The following is a 27,643-nucleotide window of genomic DNA, read 5'->3' as shown; positions in this document are numbered from 1 at the left end:
TCCACAGTAACTTTTATTTAGGAAAGCAAAATATAGTCATAGGTATCTCAGACAGTGCAGTAAAGTATAGACAAATACAAAAGACACTCAGGAAACAACCGGTTGGCTTCTGTCTTCTGGACGCCATGGATCTCACTGTAACAGACTAGGTTTGCTCCAGCATTGGTAAGTTCCAACCCAAGTCTGTGGCCGCCTCTGGCACCTGTGGCCATTTCAGCAGGTATTTTGTGGATGAACATTTGATGCCGTGTTTCATCTCCATTGTCTGTTCATTCAAAAATGTGAGAGGGATTGTGCTGAGGACACAGAAGGGACAAAAAACAGTCCCTGCCCACAGGGGCTCACACTCTAATGGGGAGGCAGAGAAGTAAACAGTTGGTACAAGACAGTGCAGCAAGTGTTACCAAAGATGCACGCTCTGTGTGGCGTAGGGGCCACAGGACAGCCACCTGACCCAGCCTTGGGGCAGCTGAGAGGGCTTCCTGGAGGAGGTGAGGCCTAAGATAAGGAGACCTGGAGGATGAAGCGGCCTGTCAGCCAGGCAAGGTAAAGACCTCCCCAGTGTGAGTCTGACCCTTTTCTCAACACTGCATTCAAGTCCCTCATCTGACTGGTCCTTCCTCCTTTGAAATTCTACATCCCACAGTTGGTCCTATTCACAAGTCCCTCCTTCGTACTATAGTGAATCTCCACATGCACACACCTTACACCAGGATGCCGTGTCCTCGAGGACAGAGACTCTCTTCACTGTACCTACAATTATGTTGGGCAGAGTGGCTGCTCAGCAGACCCTGGGACTGGGAGAAGATGGGTTTTGGGTGAACTTCTCCAGCACTTCTCTAGCACTCAGCTGGAGCAAGAAGGATGGGTTGGGTGGGGGTCATAGTGAAAGGGGTCTGAGATACACAAAAAGATATGCAAAGAAACCACACCCACTAGGCTGCTGCCTGGACCAGAGACCTTAGAATACTTCTGTTTTCACTAATGCAAAGTCAAACCACAGAACTGTTCTCAACGGCACTGTCATTTGAAAGAAAGGAACAAACAAGTATTCACTGCAACCAAAAACTAGACAGTAATTGCGTGTCCCCCACTGCCCCCAACACCCTGGGAACCCACAGGCCCTGAAGATGGCTGCCGACTCAGTCGAATGTGATCCGGAAACTGCGCTCCTGCTCCTTGCGACGTCCCTCGCACACCTTGGTCACCTCCTCCACCTTCCGCTGCAGCAGGGCCGAGTTCTGGTCGATCCACTGCAGCGAGTCCATGTGTGCGTTGAGGATCTTGCAGATCTGCTGCAGTGGGTCGCTGTTGTCGGCCGGACCTCCAGACGTGTTCAGGTGCTCGATGATGTCCTTGAGGTCTTGGGCCATGCGCTTCAGCTGGGCGTCGATGTTCTCAGCCAGCTTGTAGGTTTTCTCACGCTCCTCGTCGGCATGCTGCAGGTAGACAGTGCCACTCTGCTCCTTGACCGACTCCTCCAGAGGGCTCAGCAGGTCTTCCAGCTCCTTCTGCTGAGACAGGATGAAGTCGAGCTCTTGGTCCAGCCTCTTCTGGTCCAGCTTCACTTTCTCCACCTCACGGTGGAGGGTAGTGATCTTCTCCCCATTCTCAATCAGTGTGCGGTCCCAGGCATTGACCTGTGTGGCCTGCTGCAGGAAGTGCCGCTCCTGGTCCTCCAGCTCCAGACTCCACTTGTTGATCAGACTCTCCAGCTGGGCGTAGGTCATCACAGGGCTGGCGGATGCCCCAGTGCTGCCACTGGGGCCAGGTGGCGCGGCCACGGCAGCTGGTGCATTGCTGGCGATCCCGGCTGGCGCCAGTGGCTTCAGATTCAAGGCGAAGCCCGTGGTGGTGGTGGATGCCGTGGTGGTGGTGGTGGTGGCGGTGGTGGCAGCGGCGGTGGTGGTGGATGTCGTTGTGGAGGCAGTAGAAGCTGCTCCAGGGGCCTTTAAGCTGAAGCCCAGCGTTCCAGCCCCGGGAGTTCCAGCCGTCGTTAAAGGGGCACAAAGGGAAAGCCCAGTGGCGGGGGACGAGGTCGGAGCAGTGGCTAGCGAGGCGAACAGCGTGGGCCCAGCGCTGGTGGTGGCAGCAGCGGGGGCAGGAGCGGCTGGCTGGGTGGCTCCCGCTCCGGTGGCAGCCGGGGTGGCGGGAGTGAAGGGCAATCCGGCAAGGGCCGTGGGCTGGGTGGACGTCCCCATCGAGCCAATATTGAAACCTGAGGCCCCGGTCTGGGACGTGCTTCCGCCTGTGAATGAGAATCCTCCCGGTGTGGTGGACGGAGCAGCAGAGGTGGTGGTGGAGCCGAACACGAAGCCGGTGGGGGCTGTGCTCTGGCTGGAGGTGACGGTGCTCGAGATGGCATTGGTGAGGGTGCTGCTGCCAAGCCCAAAGCCGCCAGCGTGGCCTGGGGCCGGGGCCGGGGTGGCCGCTGCACTGCTCAAGTTTAGCTTTGGCGCGCTGATCCCTAAGGAAAATCCAGTTCCTCCTGGAGCAGGAGTTGTGGTTCCAAAGCTGAATCCTGGGGTCTGTGTTGCTGGAGCTTGGGTCGTGAGCGAGAACAGGCCACTAGAAGGGGTGCCTGCAGCCGGTTGGGAGGGAGTCCCAAAATTGGGAGTCCCACCAGTGCCAGATGTAGAGAAAGAAAACCCGGTAGCAGGCGTGGTTGTCGCCGTCTTTGCAGCGCCAAATGTGAACCCGCCTGTGGGGGCCCCAGTGCCTCCAAAATTAAACCCGCTCATGGCTCCAGAGTCTGGTGGTGGCAGCTACTCGGGCTCCCAAAGCAGATCCGTCAGTGTCCACAACCTTGGGAAGATTTTTAAAGCAGAGTTAAGTCACATGATCAGATGGCAGCCTGGGGAAGGTAACCTCACTGGCAAGATGGAGCAGTGTGGAGGGTGGCAGGACTGGATAATTAAGAGGATGTGGCGGGGTGCCTGGGTGGCTCAGTTGGTTAAGCGACTGCCTTCGGCTCAGGTCATGATCCTGGAGTCCCGGGATCGAGTCCCGCATCGGGCTCCCTGCTCGGCGGGGAGTCTGCTTCTCCCTCTGACCCTCCCCCCTCTCGTGCTCTATCTCATTCTCTCTCTCTCAAATAAATAAATAAAATCTTTAAAAAAAAAAAAAAAAAAGAGGATGTGGCCACCATCCCACTCCCTGCTATAACCTAGCCAGGCCCTGTTAAAACTAGAAAAGAAAGATCCAGAAGCAAAAGCCCATGCCCTGGGGGTCACATGCTAGGCACTAGATGTGCTTGGGACAGGCACGGCCACATTCAGCACAAGCAGGACTATCTGCTGCCCTAGAGAAGGCCAAAGAGCCCCTGAGGAGGAGGTCAGATTCAAGGCACTTCTGGAGAGTGGGACTAGAAGCACACAAAGTAACAACTTCAGGACCTGCTCCCTAGGCTTCCCTGCTGAATGCCAAGTGGGAGGTGGTAGGTGGTGGACCGCTCTGAGTGCCACCCTGAGTGTCTTTCTGGACCTCACAGAGAGGCCCCAGAAAGCGGAGTTGTATGGCAGGGCACGAGGCACCTAAAGGCCCCATCTGTGCACACCCCTGACCATTTAGGAGGATGGAGGCATGTTGGAACGTCCTCTTGCCCTTTTTTTTTTTTTTTAAAGATTTTATTTATTTATTTGTCAGAGAGAGAGAGAGTAAGGCAGGGGGAGCAGGGGGCAGAGGGAGAAGCAGACCTCCTGCCGAGCAGGGAGCCCAATGCGGGGCTCAATCCTGGGACTCCAGGACCATGACCTGAGCTGAAGGCAGACGCTTAACCGACTGAGCCACCCAGGTGTCCCTCCTGCCCTCCTTCTAACTCAGGGGTGGACATGGGACCCAAGTCAGCTAACTTAGACCTCCCCTGGGATTTCTCTCCAGGGACTCAAGAGGAGGTGGCCTCCTTCACCTACGGGTGTAGGGCACAGAGAATGTGCATGTGGGGCACCCCCTCATCCTTCCAGCCATCTGCAGCTGAGCTGCACACAGTGGGGAGGAGAAGGGAGGGAGGAGAGGGAAAGTGATCATGTGCCCAGAGGATTCATACATGCTCACAGGGTCCTGCACTGGCTCTGGTGAGGAAAGAGAAGGGAGCCCAGGAGGACCTGTGAACACCCGGCTGTAAATAAGTTCTCAGACACCTGGGGGTTGTAGTTGACCTCAAGTTTAACAGGAATTCATGGTCGGCTGCCACTGCTCCGTGGGTCCCCGCCCCTCCCAGGCCCCCTCACGCTGTGGCTGCATGATGAGAAATGCCGATTCCAATGTAGACACCAGAGTGATTTCCAGGCAGCCTGGTGTGCCCAGTACCATGCTACATACATTCTCCTTAGCCACCAGACCCTCAGCTAACTTCACAACAGTCCTACAGGGAGGTTGGGATGATGGTCCCCATGCAAAGACAGGGAAAGAGAGGCTCATATGGAAGTAACTTGTCAATTCTTATCCCACAGTAGGCCCTGAACCTGGCCATGGGCTGTAAACCCCTCTTTATTTCCACTCCATCAAACTGGTCCATCTGGTCACAGGGCATGCAGCCCTGCTTTGGGGCATGGCCACCATGCTGTACCCCAGCCTCCACCCAATACCCCGCAGAGCTTATTTTCCCTTCATCTAAAACAGCTGAGGTAGTTCAGCAGCAACACAGCTCCCTGTTCTCAGGCACAAAGTTGGTTCTCCAGACATAAAGAAAAGACCCAGATTTGTGGGCGCCTGGGTGGCTCAGTTGGTTAAGCTTCTGCCTTCAGCTCAGGTCATGATCCTGGAGTCCCGGGATCGAGTCCCGCATCGGGCTCCCTGCTCGGCAGGGAGTCTGCTTCTCCCTCTGACCCTCCCCCCTCTCATGTGCTCTCTCTCTCTCTCATTCTCTCTCTCAAATAAATAAATAAATAAAATCTTAAAAAAAAAAAAAAAAAGAAAAGACCCAGATTTGAACTCTGCTTCTGCTATGAGCCGTTGGTCCTGGGGCAAGTCACTCCTGAGCCTCTCTACACCTCAGTTTCCCCAACTCTAACGAGAAGGATGATCCCCTCCCACTGTGAAGAATAAACAAGGTCACGACAGAGAAGCCAAGTGCCTGGCCCAGAGAAGGCATCCACAAGTCCTGTTTCCTCTTCCCTCTCTCTTCAGGGCCAGTTTTACTTCTTCCAAGTGTCCTCAGGAATCCTCTCGTGGCCTGGGCCAGAGGAAACCTGCTGTGGCTGCCCCTTCCCAACTTCCACGGCACCCTCTGCCTTCCTGGCAGACCCCGGTATTTCCTTCTCCTCCTCCACACAGACACATGCTTCTAGGGAGATGACCTCAGTGTGGTCCACTCTGCCCCCGGGGCCGCCTGGTTTAAGCAAGCAGATCTCAACTGGCTGCCCATCAGCACCTCCAGGGGTGGGTGTTCAGAATATACACTGCTGCCAGACCAACGGGGGCAGTCTCTTTGGGGGGCGGGGGGCCTGGTTGTGGCATTTTTATAAAGCTCTTCTGGGGGCTCCTGGGAAAGGTCCCTTCATTCTCACCACAGCTATGTCTGAGCCCCCAGGGCCGCTGGTGCCCCACACTGCCCTGCGCCAGACCCCCTCTCGCATGGGAGCGCACACCTCCTCACTCGAGAGCCATGTCAAGCCAGGTTTGCTGTTACCGGCAGCCCAAAGCATCTGAACAGCTACACCTACGTGTTTCATTTCTCAAGACCTCAGCCCAAGAGAGTTTCTATTAATATGTTGCAGCTAAATTTTTCCACAAGAGCGTTTATAAAAAGCTCTCTGCAACTATTAAAAAACTAAAAGAAAAACAATTGTCTGTGGGGGCTTTTCTGGTTTAATGGTTCACCATTTATTAAATGCCTCATCAGTTTCCGATACTACACATGCTAGGGATCTACTAACAGTGGCAAACACATATTGATTCAGCCCTGTGCTACGTGCTTTAGATGTATTATTGCTCACTTACTCGAAAAGCAGGTCCATTTCATAAACCTGGAGAGTGAGGCCCAGAGAGGTCACCTAAACCATGGCTCTTGCCCTTGAGGTAGCCAGAGACAGGGCAAACATGAACTTCAGTACCAGGGCTCTAGGCAGGGACAGTGGGGGGTGAGAGTGGGGAGGGGTCACATAAGGGAGCATTTTCCTGAGCTGAGTGTGGAAGGATGTGAGGTCAGCCAGGGTCGGTCAGGTGGGTGAGAGGAAGGGCCTGGGTGAGGCAGAGAGAAGCTGAGACACAGGTGTCTCTGGGGTGCTAAGTGATTTGGTGTGGCTGGAGGGAGTGTTTGTGCATGGAGTAAAGAGCTGACTCAGAAGGCCTGGGTTATCCACACCCTGCACGTTCCAAAGAAAAGACTGGCCCTTTTCTAGTTTCCTGTGAGATAACCTGCAAGCCCTGACAGCTTGACCTCTGCAGGGGCAAGAGACTAATGACGGTCAGTCACACAGACGCTCCGGCCTACGTGACCGACCTCCAGCAAAAATCCTGGACACCAAGGTTCAGGTGAGCTTCCTTGGAGGGCAATACTCCACATGGGCGAATTAAGTGTTGTCACAGGACTCCACTGGGAGAGACAACGGGTAGCTCACACCTCGTCTCTATCCTAGACTCTTCCTGGTGCACCTTTTACCTTTGCCGACTGACCTCCCTCCTTTTGCTGTAACCATGAATCTAACAGCTTTGCTGAGTTCTGTGAGTCTTTCCAGCTAGTCACTGAACCTAACGGTGGTCTCGGGGAATCCCGAGCACAATGTGTGCACAGTGCTGTGTGATGTGACGGGAGCTGTTGGTCGGGAAAGGACGTGTTGATGGCCCAGACTTCATTTTGAGTGAGCCATGCAGGGACTTGAGGGTTGGGGAGACTAACACGGCCAGATACATGTGTGGGGAATTGACTGGAGGAGAAGAAGCTAAAGGGTCAGGTGGCTGGGAGGAGGCTGGGGTGATGGTCTAAGCCAAGAGCCTGAGCGAGGAGCCAGGACTCTGGGGACAGAGGAGAGAGAACCCCAATCTGGGAAACGTGTAAGTCTGTGCAAAAATGAAATGAAGTGATGTTTCTGCAGTGGCTGTCTCAAGTGAGCAGAGCCGTCAACCAAGACCCGTTCTTTGGGAGTTTCTCACAAATGTGTCTGAACAGATACACACTATTCTGAGCTCTGATACAGGATTTTCCCCTTTTACCAGAGGGGCAAGCTTTCCTACAAGAGCAGCTGACAGCGCTTGGGTCAGGTGCTCAGGGCTGGGCGGCCGCAGACGTGGCACCTATAGCTCATGTGGGCCTGGAGTGAGGAGGGGATGCCTCGAAGTCCTCGACTTACTGAGAGAGCCGCCTGCCCTGCACCTGTCCTTGTTTTTCAAACCACATCCGCCTGCCTTCACAGCCCAGGGGAGTCAAAGGTTCTCACCTACAGACTCATCCTGTCCCCCGGCTTCGAGGACCATGGTTCTCTACCATCACCTCCAACTTCACTCAGGTCCACTAACCTGACCTCTCCAGTTCTTTGCTACTCCAAATCCCAACTTTAATTTATTTACTTAGCCCTCTTCTGTGTACAGTGAGGACAACAGAGACAAAACAAACTCTCGGTAGTGCAACATTAACTCACACAACAAACACATCTGAGCACCTGCTATGTATGAGCACTGTTCCAGGCCCTGGGAATATGGCTGTGACGGAGAGAATGAGTCCCTGCTCTCACGGGGCTTCTCTTCCAGCAGAGGAGACAGACAGGAAAACAACAAACTTCATAAAGGAGTCCTACAGCATGCTAGAATAGGCTAAGCATTATGGAGGAAGAAAAAGTGGGGCAGGGAAAGGGGATCAGGGCAGCAGCATGGGGGTAAAGGGGTTGACTGAGTCATACCGAGGAAAAAGCTAGAACAAAGCCGGGGGCGGGGCGGGGCACGGCCATGACAATAGGAGGCCAGTGTGGTTAAGCCCAGGGACTCTCCCTCTCTCCCTATCCCAGCCCCTTTCCTATATCCGGGACAGGGGTGTTTGGGAATGAATATGTGGGGATCTCAGCCTTGGACCAAAGGAATGGAAGGATTAAGAAGGCAATGTGTGTGTGTGTGGCGTCTGTGTGACAGAATAATGGCCTCCATACATGTCCACCCCCAATCCCAACCCTGTGAATACGAGACCTCACATGGCAAAAGGGACTTTGCAGATGTGATTAAATTAAGGATTTTGAGATGGGGAGATTACCCTGGATGGGCTGCATGGACCCTAAATGTAACCGTGAGGGTCCTTAAGTGGAAGGGGGAGACAGAAGATGTGACCATGGAAGAACATTCTGAGAGATGCTATGCTGCTGGCTCTGAAGACAGAGGAAGGGGCCCCAAGCCAAGGAATGCAGGGGGTCTCTAGAAGATGGAAAAGGCAAAACATGGATTCTCCCCCAGAGTTTCCAGAAGGCAGGAGGTCCTGTGGACCCATTTCAGACTTCTAACTTTCAGAACTGTAAGAGGACAACTGTGTGTTTTAAGCCACTAAGTTTGTGATCATTTGTTACGACAACAGGAAGCTGATAGAGGAATAGGGGAGAAAGAACAGGATGGACTCAACCTAGATAAATGGATGGGAAATACATCCTGGAGTTGGGGCCAAGGAAGAGGCTGGAGAAGAGAGGCGATGGGGCCAGGGCAGGTCTGCCCCTGTGCACTGGGGCCAAGGGGAGAGGGTGTGGCAGTTATTGGGCCCCGGAAGCCGGGGAGCTGGTGGGAAAAGAACAGAGAGCTGCGATTCTGAGAATCTGGACATCTCCTGCTGCTGGGGCAACCTCACCAGGGGTGTGGGATGTGTGCGAAACCCAGCAATGACAGGCCAAGCTCTGACAGAGGGAGGGACAAGGTGGCCTGGGAGCATGAGAAGGGCTGGTGATGGTGACAGTGTCAGCCCACAGGGCAGGATTTTCTGCTTTTGTTCACTACTGCAATGCCCAGCACCTAGGGCAGTGCCCCAGCATGCAGAAGGCGCTCCATAAATAACTGCGAGTGACTATCTGACAACTAAGAACTGCCATTTACGGAGCACCACCTATGTAATGGTACTGGGCCAGGAATACTAGGTAGCAGCACAAAGAATCCTTCCTGGATGGGAAACAGGCTCAGAGAGGTGATGTAACTTCTTCAAAGTCACAGAGTAGCAAACACTAGTCCCAGGATGGGAATCCAGATCTTTCTGGGGCTAAGTCCTGAAGTTCTGCCTGGAGCAAGGAAGGAAGAGATGTCAGAATTAAGTCTTAAAGGATGAATGGGGTTCTCTGGGCAGACATGTCACCGAGAGAGTGATATCCACAGGCCAGCTTCTGTACAGCTGTGGCTGGAGCAGCAGGCTGTGGGGAGGTGGGGTTGGGGGCCAGGTCACAGAAGGAGATTGCCAGGCTAGTCCATCCAATGGAGACAAAGCCATAACACTGTTTCCCTTCCTGATCCCGTAGCTGTCCTTCAACTCCACACGTCAGAAATGTAAGTGACCCACACTAGGCTCCTCCACTGGGCTGCTGTCTCCTTCCTTTATACCAGTTCTACTCCACTTCATTTGGGGCAGCAGTGAGTCCAGCCAAAGGGCTCTAATTCCCAGGGCTTCTCGATGGGGCTTGGGATTATGAATCCAGGGTTTTCTAGTCCACTAATGGGCCAGGATGGGGGGAGGCACTGCAGACAATAGGCCCGTAGCTGTCATTACAAGTCCAGACTGTGGATTTCTGTGCGCTCTGAGGACAGGGGCCTTTGTTCGTCCTTTTCTGTCATTCACTCGGCAAGGCTCCGCAGCAGCCCTCTGGCCAGAGCCCCTGCTTCTCCACTCCTAACCCTGGGATCTTAGATTCTAAATTCATCCCCCATGCCTGTTTCCTCATATGAAAACCAGGGATTACAATGCATGGATCTGCACTGGGCGCTTAGCACGTGACACCTTGGGGCCCAGTTAAAGCTAACCTCTTACTAATTCAAGTTCTGGGAGCAACTGGAGCAGATGCTCCTGACATTTCAGCCCATGGCCACCTGGTGGTGCTGCCAACAACGCTGAGCCCAGAAAGAAAGGAAGGAGGAGCTATCTCTGTGGGAGCCACCCCTCCAAATTAGCAATTTGATGGGGCACCTAGTTGACTGAGTTGGTAGAGCCTGGGACTCTTGATCTCAGGGTTGTAAATTTGAGTTGGGTGGAGAGATTACTTAAAAATGAAATCTTTAGGGGCGCCCGGGTGGCTCAGTCGTTAAGCGTCTGCCTTCGGCTCAGGTCATGGTCCCAGGGTCCTGGGATGGAGCCCCACATCGGGCTCTCTGCTCGGCGGGAAGCCTGCTTCTCTCTCTCCCACTCCCCCTGCTTGTGTTCCCTCTCTCCCTGTGTCTTTGTCAAATAAATAAATAAAATCTTTAAAGAAAAAAATAAAATAAATAAAATCTTTAAAAATACGTAATATCTTAAAAAAAATAAATTAGCAATTTAAGACTTGGGAGGATGTGTGACGACGGGCTCAGAGAGACCAGAGGAGGAGAGAAACAAGGGGAGCACAGGAGGTGGGAGCAGGAGAGAAAAGGGGGGAAGTGAGAGACTGAAGGGACCTTTGCCTTTGGCCCCCATCAACCCAGCCAGGGAAATCTGATCCCCACGGAGATTTGAATGTGCTCCGCTGTCCACCACCCCCCCCCCCCGCCGCCCCCACGATCATCTCTCTCCTCTGGGTTGTCTCACCAACATGTAAAACAGAGCTCATTGGCCACTCACCCCAAGTCAGCCAACTCTGCTTCTTAAACATCTCTTGAATCAGTTCCCCTCAAAGAAAAATCCTCTAACCCTTAGGGAACAGGTGAGCTCAGAGAGCCAGCCCTCCAGGAAATCAACTGATAAGCACCGAGCAGCTTGCTAACAGCCAAGGCAGAGTCTCCACTGGTCCAGGCTGAAGAGACAGCAGCACAAAGGCCGAGGCAGCAGTGTGCTGGGAGGGCTCCAGAGCAGTGAGGGGTCGGTGTGGCCAGACTAGGGTGCAGTATGAAGCCACAGGTTCTATGTGAAAGGATCTCATTTGTTTCGAAGGACTCCCCCAGGCAGCTGGGGAGGAGCCCGTGGTGTTCTGGGCCACTCTGTCAGGCTCTCACACAACTACCGTGCCTGCTGGGCATGGCTAACCCTGGTTGCCCGGAATGGAGCCTTGGAGAAAGGCAGGCTTTCGTAAGCCAAGTTGGCAGCAGGGAAACCTCAGTGCTCACGGCAGTGTGAAGGCCTTCTCTTCCACAGGTGCACGGTGTCCCCAACAGGGAAGGCAGACTGACACCCGCCTCTTTCCAATGGCCCTCTCACCGCCTTAGGCCGCTTGGGATTCTGGTCCCAATTTCCTAAGCCTGCTCCTCCCTGAGGAACTGTACATTCGAGGCCCTTCAACCTCCCAGGTACAATTAACTTGTGTTAAATATTAGAGACCTGTGAAAAGAGGACACACAGGAGGCTTGTCTGTCCATCTGTCTGTCTGCTCTCCAGGGGGAGGAGCTGCAGAAAGCCTCACAGCTTGTTTCACTGCTGCCGGTCTTCTCCCCCACGTGGTGTCCCATGATTAGATTCTTCAACACACCCCTGCACGCTAACTGATGAGGCTGCTTTGTCACACATATTCCATTTCTCAATCTACCCAATGACGTGGTGGCTATTTTATTTTTAAAGATTTATTCATTTACTTGAGAGAGAGAGAGAGAGAGAAGCTGACTCCCTGTTGAGCATGGGGCTCCCCCGGTGGTGGCTCTTTTAAAAATGAAATTTAGGGCGCCTGGGTGGCTCAGTTGGTTGGGCGACTGCCTTCGGCTCGGGTCATGATCCTGGAGTCCCAGGATCGAGTCCCGCATCGGGCTCCCTGCTCGGCGGGGAGTCTGCTTCTCCCTCTGACCCTCCCCCCTCTCATGCTCTCTCTCATTCTCGCTCTCAAATAAATAAATAAAATCTTTAAAAAAAAATAAAAAAATAAATAAATAAATAAATAAAAATGAAATTTAAATTCTTTTCGTGAACAAACAATTTGATCATGTGGTTCCACATTCCAAAGGGAATACTGTGGTCTCCGTCCTCCCCTGTCCCCACAGCCACCAGCTCTCTTTCCCGGAGATAAGCGGTTGGATTTCCCGTGCCTCTTTCCAGATTTTTTTGATGCATTTAAGCAAATGCAGTGCGCTCTCTACCCCTCTGTACACGAAACGTCACATGTCAGACCCACTGTCCATTTTCACTTACTCTATCTTAGGACTCATTTTATGCAGGCTTATTATCCTCATTGGACAGAGGAGAGCCAGTCTGGCAGAGGCACCAACATCCTGCGCCTCGGCTGTTTGCTCCTGTGGGTTGCCTCGAGCTGGTACCAAAATGCTTCTTGGATTCATAGGTTCCAAGCCTTCTCTTCCCTTCCTTCCTTCCTTCCCTGAAAAAACTACCCCAAGAAGTCACTTCCCAGCTAATTAGTGATTACATTCTCCTTTACTCCAAGGCTGGAATTATACCCAAAGGAGCTCAGGTGGTGGGAAAAACAGCAGTTTTCCCATAGGGAAAACAAATCAGGTTAAGACCTGCGTGGAAAAGAAGTCAGGAAACAAAAGAGTCGATTTTAAGGAAGGTTCTAGAACAACAACTCAATATAAAATAATGGGACTGGAAGAGATCTGAGGAATACTCTGGTGCAGGGCCCCCTACCTATTTTGCCAAGAACTGTTTTCTATAGAAAGATTTTTTTCTCTAACTGCATTTTTAATATTTAAATTTTATTTTTTTCCTTTTTTAAAGATTTTGTTTGTGAGGAAAAGAGAGAGAGAGCGTGTACAAGCAGGGGTAGTGGCAGGCAGAGGGAGAAGCAGGTTCCCCGCTGAGCAAGGAGGCAGATGTGGGACTTCATCCCAGGACCCCGGGATCATGACCTGAGCTGAAGGCAGACGCTTAACCGACTGAGCCACCCAGGCATCCCTAACATTTAAATTTTAGCTGCACAATTAATACGAGTCCTTTCTTTAAAATAATGTCTTGCACATCACCAACAAAGCTAAAATTCTCTTGATCACCACCCTTCACCCTGGTTCCCACACCTGTGAGGTAACTGCTGTCATGTATCTTTTTTTTTTTAATTTTTATTCTTATGTTAATCCCCATACATTACATCATTAGTTTTAGATGAAGTGTTCCATGATTCATTGTTTGTGCATAACACCCAGTGCTCCATGCAGAATGTGCCCTCCTCAATACCCACCACCAGGCTAACCCATCCTCCCACTCCCCTCCCCTCTAGAACCCTCAGTTTGTTTTTCAGAGTCCATCGTCTCTCATGGTTCGTCTACCCCCATGTATCTTTTATCTATGTATTTGTGTATGCATTCATAGCCTGAGGAGATGAAATGATTCTAATTTTCCTTTTCATTAACAATACTGCAACAAGCATGCCTGTTCACACCTTCTTTGACACAGGTGCATTTTTTCCAGGGCAGATCCCAAAAAGGAGAGTTGCTGGCCATGGATACTTGCATTTTGGTTTTCCTGGGGGCAACCAAAATGCCCTCCAACCTGCCTCTACCCATCTTTATTCTAACTGGCAGTTCCTGGAGAGAATCATTTCCCTACAACCTGCCAGGACCTGAGATTAGGTAGCTCCATCAATCTGATGTACCAACTACATTTATTTAAAAATGATAAAAGCACTAACCATTCAGCACTCATTATACACCAGCCTGTGCTGGGTAATTCACAAATAACCTCATTCATTCAGTCAGCAAACATCCACTAAAACTTAGAACGGGACAGGCCCTGTGCTGGGCAAACAAAGACAATATGATATGGTCACCACCTTCATGAAACTGGAGTGATAAATAGAAAAAATTACCAGAATTGAAAACAAAACAAACAAAACCTGCACACAAATATTCACAGAGGCATTATTCCCAATAGCCAAAAGGTACCCTCATTGGCAGCCACTTTTTCCCTCCATCATTCCACTCCAGCCCCACTTGTTCTCGACTGCCTAAAGTATTCCTGCCTTGGGGCCTTTGCACCCGCTGGTCCCTTGTCCTGGAACGCTCAACTCAAGTGTCCCCATGGCTCACTCCTTTACTTTCTTCAGCCTTTGCTAAAATGTCACCTACTGGGGTGCCTGGATGGCTCAGATGGTTAAGCGTCTGCCTTCGGCTCATGTCATGATCCCGGGGTCCTGGGATCGAGCCCTACCTACATCGGGCTCCCTGCTGAGCAGGGAGCCTGCTTCTCCCTCTCCCTCTGCCTGCTGCTCCCCCTGCTCGTACTGACAAAAAATAAAAAAATCTTTAAAAAAATTTAAAAAAATGTCACCTACTCAGTGAGGCCTTTCCTGGCTATCCTTAGGACTCAGCACCATCTGAGACAGTAATATACTGAACTTACGGATTTCATTTATTGTCTGTCTCTCCATTAGAATGTCAGCTACATGAGGGGCAGCATTTTTGTCTGTGATCCCCACTGTGGTACCCCCAGTGTTAGTAACAGTTGCTGGCCATCGCAGGCACTCAGCAAATGCTTGTCAATGGAATAAAGAGATCCAAGGGTTGCTTTGTGCCAGGTGCTTTTTGTGTACTGTCTCCTTTAGTCCTGACCCCACCAACTGCGAGGTAGGTACCACCAGTATTTCCCTTTTAGGGTTAAGTAACTTGTCCAATGTCAACATAAATGTCAAAGTCAGGATGATTAAGATAAGATCTTTTGTCCTCAACTAATTCAGAATTTACTGAGAGTAACAAAGAGATAAATGATAGGATGACAGTGTGAAAGAGCTCTGGTTAGAACCTACTGGAAGCCTAGGGGACATGGTGATTACCTTCACCTGGGGAATGGGTAAGGGGAGGGTCAGGGAAACACTCCTAGAAGAGGAAGGGATATTTAAGCTTGGTTTTGAAGGATGTGAAGGAGTTAGGGTAGGAAGGAGTTAGGTCAACACCTCATTACAGGCAAAAGCTTGGAGAGGCAAGGGCCTGCTGCCTTGTGGAATGGTATTAAATACCTGTGTTAAAACCACAAGATGCCAGAGGTGTCTGGGTGGCTCAGCTGGTTAAGTGTCTGACTCTTGATTTCGGCTCAGGTCATGATCTCAGGGTTGTGGGATCAGGCCCCACGTCAGACTCTACACTGGGCGTGGAGCCTGCTTAAGATTCTCTATCTCAGGGAGCCTGGGTGGCTCAGTTGGTTAAGCATCTGCCTCCGGCTTAGGTCATGATCTGAGTCCTGGGATCAAGCCCCACAAAGGGCTCCTTGCTCAAAGGGGAGTCTGCTTCTCCCTCTGCCTCTGCCCTTCATTCTGCTCATGTTCTAATAAATAAATAAAATCTTGGGCTCCTGGGTGGCTCAGTCGTTAAGCGTCTGCCTTCATTAAGCGTCTGCCTTTGGCTCAGGTGGTGATCCCAGGGTCCTGGGATCGAGCCCCCCATCGGGCTCTCTGCTTGGCGGGAAGCCTGCTTCTCCCTCTCCCACTCCCCCTGCTTGTGTTTCCTCTCTCGCTGTTTCTCTGTCAATTAAATAAATAAATAAAATCTTAAAAATAAATAAATAAATACAATCTTTAAAAAAAAAAAAAAAAGACTCTCTCCTTCCAAAAAAAAAAAGGAATGAAGTATTGACATGTTACAAAATGGATGAACATTGAAAGCTGGACAAAAGACCATCTATGACATGATTCCATTCATATGAAATGTCCAGAATAGGATAGACAAATCTAGAGACAGAAAGCAGGTTAGTGGTTGCCTAGGGCTGAGGGATGGGGGAACAGGGAGTGACTGCTAATGGGTATGGGATATGGGGTTTCTTTGGGGAATGATGAAAATGTTTCAAAATTAGATTATGGTGATGGTTGCACAACTCTGTGAAAGTACTAGAAACCTCTGAATTGTACACTTTCATAAATGGAGGTGCGTTATACAATACCTCAAAATAAAACCAATAAATAAACCAACCAGGCATGGGACGCCAGGAAGGGGTTGAGAGGGCAGAAGTGAAGTTACAGAGGTGGGCAGGGGCCAGGCTCAGTCCTGACTTTACCATGAGGGCAGGGGCTGGGCAGAGGAGTTTCCAAAGATAGGATCATGCTTTCTTCTGGGGACAAGTAAAGCTGGCCTGGGAAGGAGACAGGAGTTGAAATGCTCCAGTCATCTATGAGGCCATTAGGGGCTCCCTGAGAAATGCAGCTGGGCATGGGAACTCTAAGAGCACAGCAGGTGGGATTCTACAAAATTCTATTTTGTAGAATCACACACACCCGTGCTCCCTCCCCAGCCTCACTCCCTGTAATCAACACCAGCATCTCAGGGGAGAGGCAGTGATGTCACTGTGAGGGAGGAAAAGGTCCAGGCTGGGTTGTGGTAGAGACAGTTGCCATGAAGATGGTTTCTCTGGGGACCAGGTAAAAGCCACCAGAAGTGGGCGGCAGAGTGGCTTTGACTCTGAGAACCAGAAACCAATCACAGCCCCTACCTGTCTCTAGGTATCAATTGCCATGCTAATATTTCTGGACGTTTATTATGTGCTGGGCTGTTTGCAGTGCTTTACCTGCATTGACTTCCAACTTGATGAGGTGGGAACTGTTCATGACCCCATTTTACAGATGAGCAAACTAAAGTCAAGAGAACTTTAGTAACTTACCCAAAGTCACACAGGTAGTCAGTACCGACCCAGGCTGTCCAACCCCAGAGCTGAGCTAAGTACTCACGAGCCTCTCCAACGTGACTTTTCCACCCCACCCCCCAACACGTGCCATGTCTAGTACTCCCTTCCCACTCTCTAAGGACATCTCGGGCATATCCATCACCTTCCAGACTTGTGTAGGTTTCACCCTGAATCCAATTCAGTGCTGTCCACCTTCTCCAGCCACAGGCGAGACTCCTGAAGGCTCGGAGTGAAGGGGGGCATAAGCTGCTCTTTCCTGTCCCTACCTCTGGAATCTGTTCCTGCTCTGGGTGGGGGCAGGCAGAGAAGGGCAAAGGGCTCTTGAACTAACTGAGAGTGGGGCTCTGCTGGTCCTGACCCAATGCTCTCCATGGACAGCCCCCACATGTTCGGGGGGCACCTGGGGGCCGTGGGGGACTATGAGGTTTCCCCGTTTTGGTCCCCTGCCTCTACCTCTCTCTCTCTTGCTCCCCTCAGCTCCCACTATGCCTGGCCATCCCAGGAGTGCTGGCAGGGTTCAAGTCCTGCTACCTTCCTCTTGCGCTCAAGCCACCCCGTGGGAACTATACATGTGTGGCCCACCCCTTGGCAGGGGCTCTCCACTTCTCTTCCCCCATTTGGAAGGATGAGCTGGTTTGCTCTGAGAAAGGGAAAGCAGCCCTGGCAGCCAGGTCCTGGAACACTCTAGTCAGAACAACTTCAGAGGATACCAACATCAGGCAGGGCCACTCTGACGGTGGTGGACCAAGACAAAATAAGACCAGTCTTTCAACACAGACAAAAGCACAAATGTTGTCCAAAGCATAAAAATGACCAAAATCCCCTTCCTGGCTCAGAGCTGATGGGTGCTTCTCACATTAACCACAGCATTAGCTCTGCTCATTCCTCCTGGCTCTAGATAAGATAGCCAGTCCCGACTTGCCTCTGCCTCCCAGCCTCCAATCCAGAGCGAAGCCTGCTTCCCTGAACCCTTCCCAAAGTTACCTAACTTAACCCAGCTCCCGTAAGTCCTCCTTAATACCCACTTACTGAGATGCCCTGAGAGCCCCAATGGTGGGTAGCTCCCTAGCTGCAACAGCAAGAAACCCAAGTTGTTCAACTCCATGTGTTCCTGGTGGCCTCTGGCTGGAGGCATGGACAGCTGATAAGAACAGACAGGGTGATAAGACACCAGCCCCTCTCTGGCAGGCACCCAACCCTCAAGGACAATTCCTGAGACCTCCTTCCCTGCTCCCCACAAACACAGCCCTTTAGACTCTACATGGGACTGGGTCTGAACAAAGCCCTACTCCTCCTCAAATTTGGTCAGTCCAGCAGGGAGGGGTTTGGTCCAAATTCTCAGCAACTCTAGAATGAGGAGTACTTCGTTCGTTTTGTTCTCTGCTCTGGGCAGAGAGGATTACAGATCTGAGGGTGGGGAGAAATCACTGAACCAAAGGTCAGGGATGACCTGCAGCCCGAGTCTATCCACACTCCTGGTATGTTAGGGTTTCTCTCAATTACTTGCCAACCTTTTAAAAACTTGCATCTTACACAAACTGCTGGACTTCAACTTCTGTAAAATCGGAAGCTCTGCACTGCCGGGCCGGCACTACTGCCCAGCAAGTTGAGCCACCCCAGAGCCGCACCTGTGACTTTTGGGCTCCCTGGGGCTTTGCTGGCCTCTCCCTGACACAGGGCCTTTGGGTTTACAGAGGTGGCTTACTCGCTGAGCCAGGAACTGTTCTAGGCCTTTTCACGTTATTATCTCTTTGGTCCTCATCCGCTGCCCTCTGAGGGTTGTTACTGTCCCCACTTTACGATGAGGCCACTGCAGCACACGGGGGGTACAGTACATTATCTTGCTGGAGGTCACACAGCAGTAAGTGATGGCATCCCGAGCTCTGGGCACTATGTGGCCAATTACCTTCAGTGTGCCTGGTCCTTTTCCTATAGCTAGTCCCGGTGGGCATGGGAAGGGGCTCCCTAAGGCTGACCCTAGCCTTCATCTCCCAGATGAGAAAACAGGCTCCCAAAGGGAGGTATGGTAGGCTGGATAATGGCTCTCCAAAGAGGTCCACATCCTAGTCCCCAAAACCTGTGAATGTATTACCCTACACGGTTAAATTGAGGATCTTGTCATGAAGACATCCTGGATGACCTGGGTGAGCCCCAATGTAACCATAATGGCCTTGGTAAAAGGTAGGGCAAGAAGATCAAAGGAGAAAACAGGAGAGGAGATGATGGAAGCAAAGGTCAGAGTGATGCAAAAAGGGCCAGGAGCCGAGGAGCACAGGCGCCTCTGGAAAAGGCAAGAAAATGGATTCTCCCCTCCAGCCTCCAGAAGGAACACAGCCCTGTGAACCTATCTTAGACTTAGAGTCTTCAGAACTAAAAGGGAATAAATATGCGTTGACTTGAGCCACTAAGTTCAGGATGGTACGTTACAGCAGCCACACAGGAAACAAGACGGAAGACACCCGAGGTGCCAGAGCTGGTGCAGCAGCCCGGGGCCTACCTCGGCTGGCAGAGCTGTGGCTGCCTCTGCCCAGGGACACACAGCAGGAGCCAGGGGAGGGCTCTGGAGCTACTGGGCCACGTGGCAGATCAATGCTCCACGTACCTGGCCCCTACGCTGCCCTCTCCCCAACTGGGATGGCCTTGGCCTTCCTGCCCTTGTTTGCTAGGACGTCCGCCTCCAACTCCTGCCCCCAACCCCCCACCCGCATGACCCAGGTACCTGCCCTAGCGCCTCTTCAGAAAGACTCTAGGCCCATCTGATGCAAACTCTGTCCCTTTTCCATCATGCCAGGCTGTCACCTTGATTGGGAAGCCAGTGAGGGGTGGCTGGTGAGGAGGGCCTCCACTAGGACAGGGGAGATGGGGAGGAGCAGGTCGGAATCAATAGAATTTGGCAATTGTGAGCTGCAGCAAACCTGAGGTGAAGGTCTGGATGAGGTGGCCTCCCAGCAGGCTATGCCCTAGGCTGGGGGTCAGGGACCTCACAGATCTGAGGGAAAACAGGCTCTCCCTGGGGCTTGTAGGGCCTTGGAAGCTGTGCAGTATTGCAGAGGCCTGGGCTCTAACTAGCACTGTGATTGTGCACAACCCTCTTCATCTCTTGGGACCTCATTCTTGCCCCCTGCAAGACAAGTAGGTTAGCTTCTGCAGTCTGAGGCCCCTTCTCAGCACTGAATCTCAGATACTCAGGGTCCCGCACAGGTGGCTGCTCTCCTGGCCCCTCCCTTGCTGTACTGGGACCTCTTCCCAATTCAGGGCTCTAGGGCTGCGCTAACCAGTAACTGTTGCCAGGTGAGCCAGGGCCCCCAGAGAATCCTCCCCCCAAGTCCCCCTCCCCATCAAAGAGCCAGGGTGATGCAACCTGCCTGCAATTTGCACCTCACTCCCTAAGCCTGTCTCCTCCGCACTGAAAAAGAGTCCCCAGAAGCCCCACCCATGCTCCCAGCCCCAGCTCAGGAGTTGAAGGGACTGGGGCACCTGGACTCTGGAAGACTCTGCAAGCTGAGGGAGGCAGAGGCATTTGAGTCCTGGAATTGCCATGGGTCCAGGTCAAGAGTAGGCATAGGAGAAGGCTCAGGGTGCCAAGACCTGGGCTCAAAGGTAGCCAATGATGACCTACAACCCACAAATTAGAATACACCAGGAAGAGCTAGGGAGCTAAAGTGTGCAAGCTGGCACCCACTCAGTAGGAATCAGTCAAGCTGCTTGGGTGGGACAGCGGGCACCAGGGCTGAACAGGGTGAGATCCAACAGCTAGAGAGAGAAAAAGGTGCAAGGGGCTGGGACAGGAGGACCAGGGTCCCTGCCCCAACGTCTCCTCAGTCAGCATATGCGGCATGCAGCTGGCAACATGATTCCCACACTAAGCAAGTTCATTTCCAGTTACTAAAAAGTATCCTACCTGGCCATCCTCTCAAAAACCCGTAATTCCAGTCTATGAGACAAAACCAAATTGAGGGATATTATATAGAATAAGCAACCAGCACTCTTCAAAACTGCCACGGTCATGAAAACCTAGCACAGTCTGAGAAACTACTGCAGAGATCACAGGAGGCTAAGGAGACACGATGACTAGATGTGATATGGAATCCTGGAACAAAAAAACGGCATTAAGAACAACTAGAGAAATCAGAATAAAGTGTGCACTTTAAAAGCCCATACCGTTCTCCCTCTCCCACTCCCCCTGCTTGTGTTCCCTCTCTCGCTGTATCTCTGTCAAATAAATAAATAAAATCTTAAAAAAAAAAGGCGGGGGGGGCACATGGGTGGCTCAGTCGTTAGGCGTCTGCCTTGGCTCAGGTCATGATCCCAGGGTCCTGGGATCGAGCCCCTCATCGGGCTCCCTGCTCGGCGGGAAGCCTGATTCTCCCTCTCCCACCCCCCCTGCTATGTTCCCTCTCTCACTGTGTCTCTGTCAAATAAATAAATAAAATCTTAAAAAAAAAAAAAAGCCCATACAGATGTGGGTTCTTCTGTTGTGACAAACGTACCACAGTGATGTAAGAGGTCAACAATGGGGAAAACTGGATGAGGGGTATATGGAAACTCTCTATACTATCTTTTTAAGTTTTCTGTAAATAAAAAATTATTCCAAAATAAGAACTTAGGGGCACCTGGGTGGCTCAGTCGGTTAAGCGTCTGCCTTTGGCTCAGGTCATGATCCCAGGGTCCTGGGATCGAGCCCTGCATCAGGTTTCCTGCTTGGCAGGAGGCCTGCTTCTCCGTCTCCCACTCCCCCTGCTTGTGTTCCCTCTCTCGGTCAAATAAATAAATAAAATCTTTAAAAACAAAACAAAACAAACAAACAAAAAAAATAAGAACTTAATTTAAAAAATACCTTGTTCAAGTGTACATATTGAAAGATCTTTTCAGAAGAAGACTCAAGATTTTGGGTGGGAAGGGAACATGGGACGGACAGGACTTAGGCAGTCTGAGCGTCCACCCTAATCCTACCTGCTATGGCTCAAATATCTATGCTGAGAAGTGAAAGGAGGTTGGCCCTTAAGTCTCATTTAAAAGGCTGGAAGATCTTTTAAAGCACTTACTACTTAACAGTGCAAATAAAACACATCCACCTCAACAATAACCCCCCCCCCCCCCACGTAGCACCTACTGTTTGCCAGGCACTAATCTAAGTGCTTGGCCTGAATTAACTCACTGAATCCTCGTAACAGTACTAAGTAGTAGTCACTATTTCTTTTTTAAGTAAACTCTACCTCTGACGTGGGGCTCCAACTCACAACCCCGAGATCAAGAGTCACATGCTTTACCAAGACTGAGCCAGCCAGGTGTCCCAGGAGTAAGCACTGTTACCTGCCATGTATACTGCTGCGTTTCTATTAACTAATCTCCATACTTTATTCTGGTACTATTAGTGGAAACCGAGGCACAGGGAAGTAAGAGAAATTGCCAGTAAGCTAGTAAGTGCGGTAGTCAAGGTATGAACCCAACAACTTGGTGCCAGAATCTGCGCTTAGCTGCTAGTCTATGCTGCCTAGGTAATAACCTAGCCCCTATAGGTCAAGTCCTCAAATACTGGCAGAGTGGACAGTAAGTGCTCTAAGTGAAAGTAGTCAGATCCCAAGGACTTCCTGCATGCAACAGAAGCCTGCAAATCTTCATTCCCAGATAACTCTCAAGATAAGGGTTCTCTGGATCTCATAACCGCCACATTCGATGTCAAGCTAACTCCAGGTGTCCTGCTGTGGACAAATGCAAGGTGGGAAATGGAGGGGTTTCTGAAGCAAAGACGCACACCTACTGGGGCTACTGGAGGGCCTAGTGCACAGGGAGGGAATGGTCAGGAAGCCTCCTCTCTTGTAGTAAAGGGCAATGCAGATCTCCCTATTTGGGGCAGGGCTGGTAAACTGATCTGGTGGGGGGCAGCTGAAGCAGAGAACCTTCTGAAAGGAATTCTGGATGAGCGCTGAGGATAAGGGCTGATGGGAGGCGGGCAGAGAGGATGGAGAAAAGATAAGAGTCAAGGGGATGATGCCTGTTTCCCTGCAACGGCGCCCCGTGAATGCGGCTGAGCGTCATCATCTGGAACGAGGAAGGGTGGGGATGGCCGGCGATTACTGACACCCTGAAGGAGTGAAAAAGACACAAGAATGACCTACTAGTAGGTGTTGGATGGTCCAGCGTCTGGGGCTCTTGCCAGGGCAGGAGAAAGCGGTGAGACTGGACCCCAGACTGGACCCCCAGGAAGGGGTGGGGTTATTAAAAATAAAATACGTCGAACAGGCACGTAAGAACCCGGCTCTGGGTTTCACAGGCATCGAATTATTTGATTCTCACCAGGCAGAGTTGACTATTTTCCTCATTTTATAGGTAGTTCCCGATCTACGAGACTACAGAACTTATTCGCCACCGTCGCAGGTAGGAGATCTGAACGGAGCGCGCGGTCTCACTGTGACTCAGACCAGAGTCTAACCCACAGAGTTCTCAGCGTGGGGCGGCAGTTGGGGGGATGGAGAGACCAGCATGTGCCTAGCCGGATATTCGGGAAGCAGGGCAAAAGAAACGAAAAGTGAACGGGTGCAGGTCTCAGAGAAGAGGGACCGAATCCCCAGAATCAGGGGGGTGGGGGGGCGGGGGCTGGACCTCAGAGTCAGAGAGACAGAGAACCAGAGTCAGAGGGAGCAAAGGGCCACCCAGCCCGGATCAGGAGGAGGGGGCCGGAACCCCTGGGGTAGGAAGGAAGACGGGGCTGGATCCCCAGGTCAGAGAGAAAAATGCCGAACTCTCGGGGTCGGGAGGAGGAGGGGACTGGATCCCAGGATCCCCGAGAGGAAGGGGCCAGGCCCGCCTCCCGATTGGGGCCTCGCAGGGCGGGGCGCGGAAGAATCCGGGCGGGCCGTGCTGCGCCACCCTCGGTATATCTGTCCCCAGTCCCCGGGGCCGCCTCATTCCCCGTCCTCAGATCACAATCTCTCCTCAGGCCACCGAGACGCCATCTCCGCCCACATAGCCCTGGCTATGGCTCTGTAGCCGCGACCCCTCCGTGTCCCGGCCCGTCTCCGCGCTCACCGCGCTTGCGCTCTTCTCTACCGCCTTCTTTTCTTCAGCCGAGGCCGCCGCCGCCTCTCTTTTCCGCAGCCATGGAGTGAGTAACCGCTCGCCCCTCCCTCTCCAACCGCCTTTCCCGCCCTTTCGAAGCTCGAGGCCTTCACGACCAGTCGAGGTGGGGGTGGGGTGGGGAGACGAGAGTGAGGAATCACGGTCGCGCAGGCGCAAAAGAGGAAAGACGCCCCGTTGGTACGTGGCCGAGCATGCGCATTCGGATCGATGGCGGGAAGGGTGCGTTCTCCGGGAGAATGTTGGCGTTTAAAGATTGTCTGCGTGCAGGTGCGCCTGCGCACTAGCCCCAAGGGGGAGGGGCAAACGAGTCTGTCCGCGAGCCGTTGCTCACGTGCACAAGCCCACCAGATCCCGTATTTTTCTGTGAAGGGCGGACAGTAAGCAGCCGCACATGCGCACTGACTCCCCCAACCCCCGCAGGCGTGAGAGAGCAGTTGGATCGGTAGCGGAGCATGCGCTTCGGCCCTGAGCGAGAGAGCCGCGTGTGAAAAGGGTCGGGGTTGGGGACCGGTTCTCCGCCGGCCCCCTCCACTCTCCCGGCTCCACGTTGCGCAGGCGCACAGCAGAATTTACGTTTCATTCAGGCACCTGCTGGGGCGGTGTCGGGGGGGCTGACTTAGATTGACAGGGCGGAAGGCGAGGCCTAGAGGCTACCGGTTAAGAAGGGGGTGGAACTAGGATCACAGCGGCCGCGAAGGGCGGGGCTTGGGGAGGGTGGAGTCCATTGTGCGAAGGGGCGTGGTCAGGCAAATTTAGCCGAGGGGTGGGGTTTCGATCGGAGAAAAGGCGTGGCCTCTGGGGAATCATCGGAAGGGGTGGGGTGCGAGACTTGGGCAGGACTGGGGCGGTCATCACAAATTTCAAAGGAAACCCTGGGACTTGGTAGATGGACCACGTTAATGGAGGGGCAGGACTGGGGGACTTCCCCTGGGAACTGATTTGAGGTGGCTTCTTGGGAGGAGGTGGAGCCTAAAGAAAATGCTTTAGAGGAGGGGGTGTGGCTGGAAGAAAATTCTCCTGGGATTGAGTTTTTTATGAAGTGGGGCGAGTGGGTGGGGCTTAAGGAAATTCCCTTGGGAGACCATTAGGTTTCTGTACTGGAAGGAGCGGGGCTTGGGAATTCTAAGAAAAGTAACTGGGACCTAAAGAGAATTCCCTTGGGAGTGGGTGGGGCTCAGAGATTTGGGGAAAGAATAGATTTAGAATTCCGATAGGGCAGGGTGCAGTCTCAAGCCCCGTTGGAAGGGGAAGGGAGGACCCTGGGGACATGGAGGTGTGGCTTGATTTCTCTAAGACTTTGGCGGTGGATGAGGATGGCTTCTGACACCACCTACTTTTGTCTCACTTGTAGGTCTTCCACTTTCGCCTTGGTGCCTGTCTTTGCCCAACTGAGCAACCTCCAGAGCCTCCTTCCAGCTGTCGGTTCAGCCTTCTTCATTTGCCACCCGTGCCCAGAGCGGGTGCTGCCGCCATGTCACTCCTGGCGACTCTGGGGCTGGAGCTGGACAGGGCCCTGCTCCCAGCTAGCGGTCTGGGCTGGCTCGTAGACTATGGGAAACTCCCCCTGGCTCCTGCCCCCTTGGGCCCCTATGAAATCCTTGGGGGAGCCCTGGAGGGCGGGCTCCCAGGGGGAGGAGAGCCCCTGGCAGGTAAGGGCCAGGTGGGGAATGGAGGTGGGCTGAGCTGGGCCATGGGGGCAGGGGGGAATTCAGTGATTCATTCAATAAATATTTACTGAGTACCTGCAATGCATGAGGGGCTGCTTTAGGTGCTGGCAGATACAGCTGAGACGAGACGGACATAATCCCTGTCCTCCTGGAACTCACACTCTATTGGGGAGGCAGACAAAAGACAAATTAGGTGATGATGGGTTGGGATAAGTGGGAAACACTTAGTAGCTGAGCTGAAAAATGAAAACAGCCCTAGTTTAGAGAGGGTAGCCAGGAAACACATAGGTAACATTTTGGCCGAGACCTAAAGGCTGGGAAGGAATAAGCCATGAAAAGACCCAAGGGAAGAGCTTTTCAGGTATAGGCAACAGCATCCCCAGGAGCCCTGGGGCAGAAGTTATTTTATTCATTAGTGTATCCCAAATGCTTGGCACATAGTGGGTTCTCAATAATTAATGAATTAAAGATGAAACAGGCTGTGTTGTGTGTGTGATCTAGTTTGCCTTTTAAGAATAGAGAGTAAATCAGAAACTACAGACATAGGGTAATCAGTAAAGCGGATGTTGGAATGGTTGAAGAAATGTCTGGTTGACTTTTGTTGTTTGGGTCATTTGGTTGGTTGACTGGTTCATTGACTGGTTGGTTAAGGTGTTGACCGGTTGGTTGACTGATTCCTTCAGTTCCTTGATTGGCCAACTGGTGGTTAAGTTGGTTGACTGGGTAGTTGATTCGTTGGTTAACTGGTTGGTTAGATGTTTGTTTGTTGGCTGGTTTGTTGATTTGTTGAGTAGCCTGATGATTCATTGATTGGTCGGTTGATTGATTGTCTGCTTGGTGGTGTCACTCAATGAATGGCATGAATGAAGCAGGTGTGAACAAGCACCAGGTTGGGTGGAAGACCAGGAACTCAATGACATTTATGTCCCTCCTCCAATCCTCCAGGTGACGGCTTCTCTGACTGGATGACTGAGCGGGTGGACGTTACAGCCCTCCTGCCCCTGGAACCCCCCTTGCCCCCAGGTGCCCTCCCCCCACCTTCCCCACCCCCACCTGACCTGGAAGCCATGGCCTCTCTCCTCAAGAAGGAGCTGGAACAGATGGAAGACTTCTTCCTTGATGCTCCACTCCTCCCACCATCCTCCCCACCACCGCAGCCCCCACCCTCAGCACCCTCCCTCCCCCTCCCACTCCCCCTCCCCACCTTTGACCTCCCCCAGCCCCCTGCCCTGGATACCCTTGACTTGCTGGCCATCTACTGCCGCAGCGAGGCCGGGCAGGGAGACTCAGGGTTGGCGCCCCTGCCCCCACCACAGCAGCCCCCTCCTCCTCCCCCTCCGCCCTCTCGCCCGGCCCCCTACCCCAATCCTGCCACCACCCGAGGGGACCGCAAGCAAAAGAAGAGAGACCAGAACAAGTCAGCAGCTCTGAGGTACCGCCAGAGGAAGCGGGCAGAGGGCGAGGCCCTGGAGGGCGAGTGCCAGGGGCTGGAGGCACGCAACCGGGAGTTGAGGGAGAGGGCTGAGTCGGTGGAGCGTGAGATCCAATATGTCAAGGATTTGCTCATCGAGGTATATAAGGCTCGAAGCCAGAGGACCCGGAACAGCTAGAGGGGCAGGGGCTTTGGGCCATAGGGGGCACTGGTCTTCAGCTCCAACTCACTTCTCTTTCTGGGGCTGAGGTGGGAGGGTCCCTCCATCATCCCCCTGTCTGTCTCTCTCCCCTTCTCCCCGTCTCCTTTTATCTTTGTCTCCTCTCCTGTCCATTTCTGAATCTGCTCCCCTTCTCCCTCCCCAGAATCATGGAGTGTTTGGCCTTAGTCAACATCTACACTCCTCACGTAACAGCTGAGGGCCTGGAGCCCGCAGGGAATTCGGGGAGTAGGGGAGAGCTTGCAAACCTGGCCTCTCAGACGGGGAAGTGAGGCCAGGAAGCTATGCAGAATGAATGTGCAACTGAGGACGGGAGAGCGAGCTGGGGACGTGAGGCAGGGAGGGTTTCAGGAACGGCACCCTACTAACGATATAAGCAAAAAGCAAGCCAAGTGACCTTGGGGAAGTGTATTTGGGTGGGAAGCCAAAAGGTGGCCAAGTTTACAGAGCAGATGAATATGCAGGTAGACGGGGAGGTGGGCGGGGCGGGGGATGGCCATAATTGGTGACTGGGTGTTCATTTTAGCTCTGGGAGGAAATCAGTGTTTGTGGAGGTGTTTGGGGAGGGGCTGCAAGGACTGATCCTTTTGGTGATTTGTGAGCAGAAATAAAATGAAGAATTT

General features: G+C 52.5%; 2 protein-coding genes across 2 annotated transcripts; one reads left to right on the top strand and one right to left on the bottom strand.

Moving 5' to 3' along the window:
* On the bottom strand, nt 1–23,803 carry NUP62 (nucleoporin 62). The gene is made up of 2 exons (XM_021681380.2): nt 23,651–23,803; nt 1–2,805 (listed from the first exon to the last, which is right to left on the bottom strand). The coding sequence occupies exon 2, from the start codon at nt 2,739–2,741 to the stop codon at nt 1,143–1,145; it is 1,599 nt and encodes a 532-aa protein (XP_021537055.1). The 5' UTR covers nt 2,742–2,805; nt 23,651–23,803; the 3' UTR covers nt 1–1,142.
* ATF5 (activating transcription factor 5) lies at nt 23,460–27,643 on the top strand. The gene is made up of 3 exons (XM_021681381.1): nt 23,460–23,726; nt 25,053–25,350; nt 26,314–27,643. The coding sequence occupies exons 2-3, from the start codon at nt 25,173–25,175 to the stop codon at nt 26,976–26,978; spliced, it is 843 nt and encodes a 280-aa protein (XP_021537056.1). The 5' UTR covers nt 23,460–23,726; nt 25,053–25,172; the 3' UTR covers nt 26,979–27,643.

Source organism: Neomonachus schauinslandi, chromosome 16 (genome assembly GCF_002201575.2).
Source record: "Neomonachus schauinslandi chromosome 16, ASM220157v2, whole genome shotgun sequence".
Classification (NCBI taxonomy): Eukaryota; Metazoa; Chordata; class Mammalia; order Carnivora; family Phocidae; genus Neomonachus; species Neomonachus schauinslandi.
Note: the sequence above shows the minus strand (reverse complement) of the source record. Positions and strands in the feature narration are given on the sequence as shown.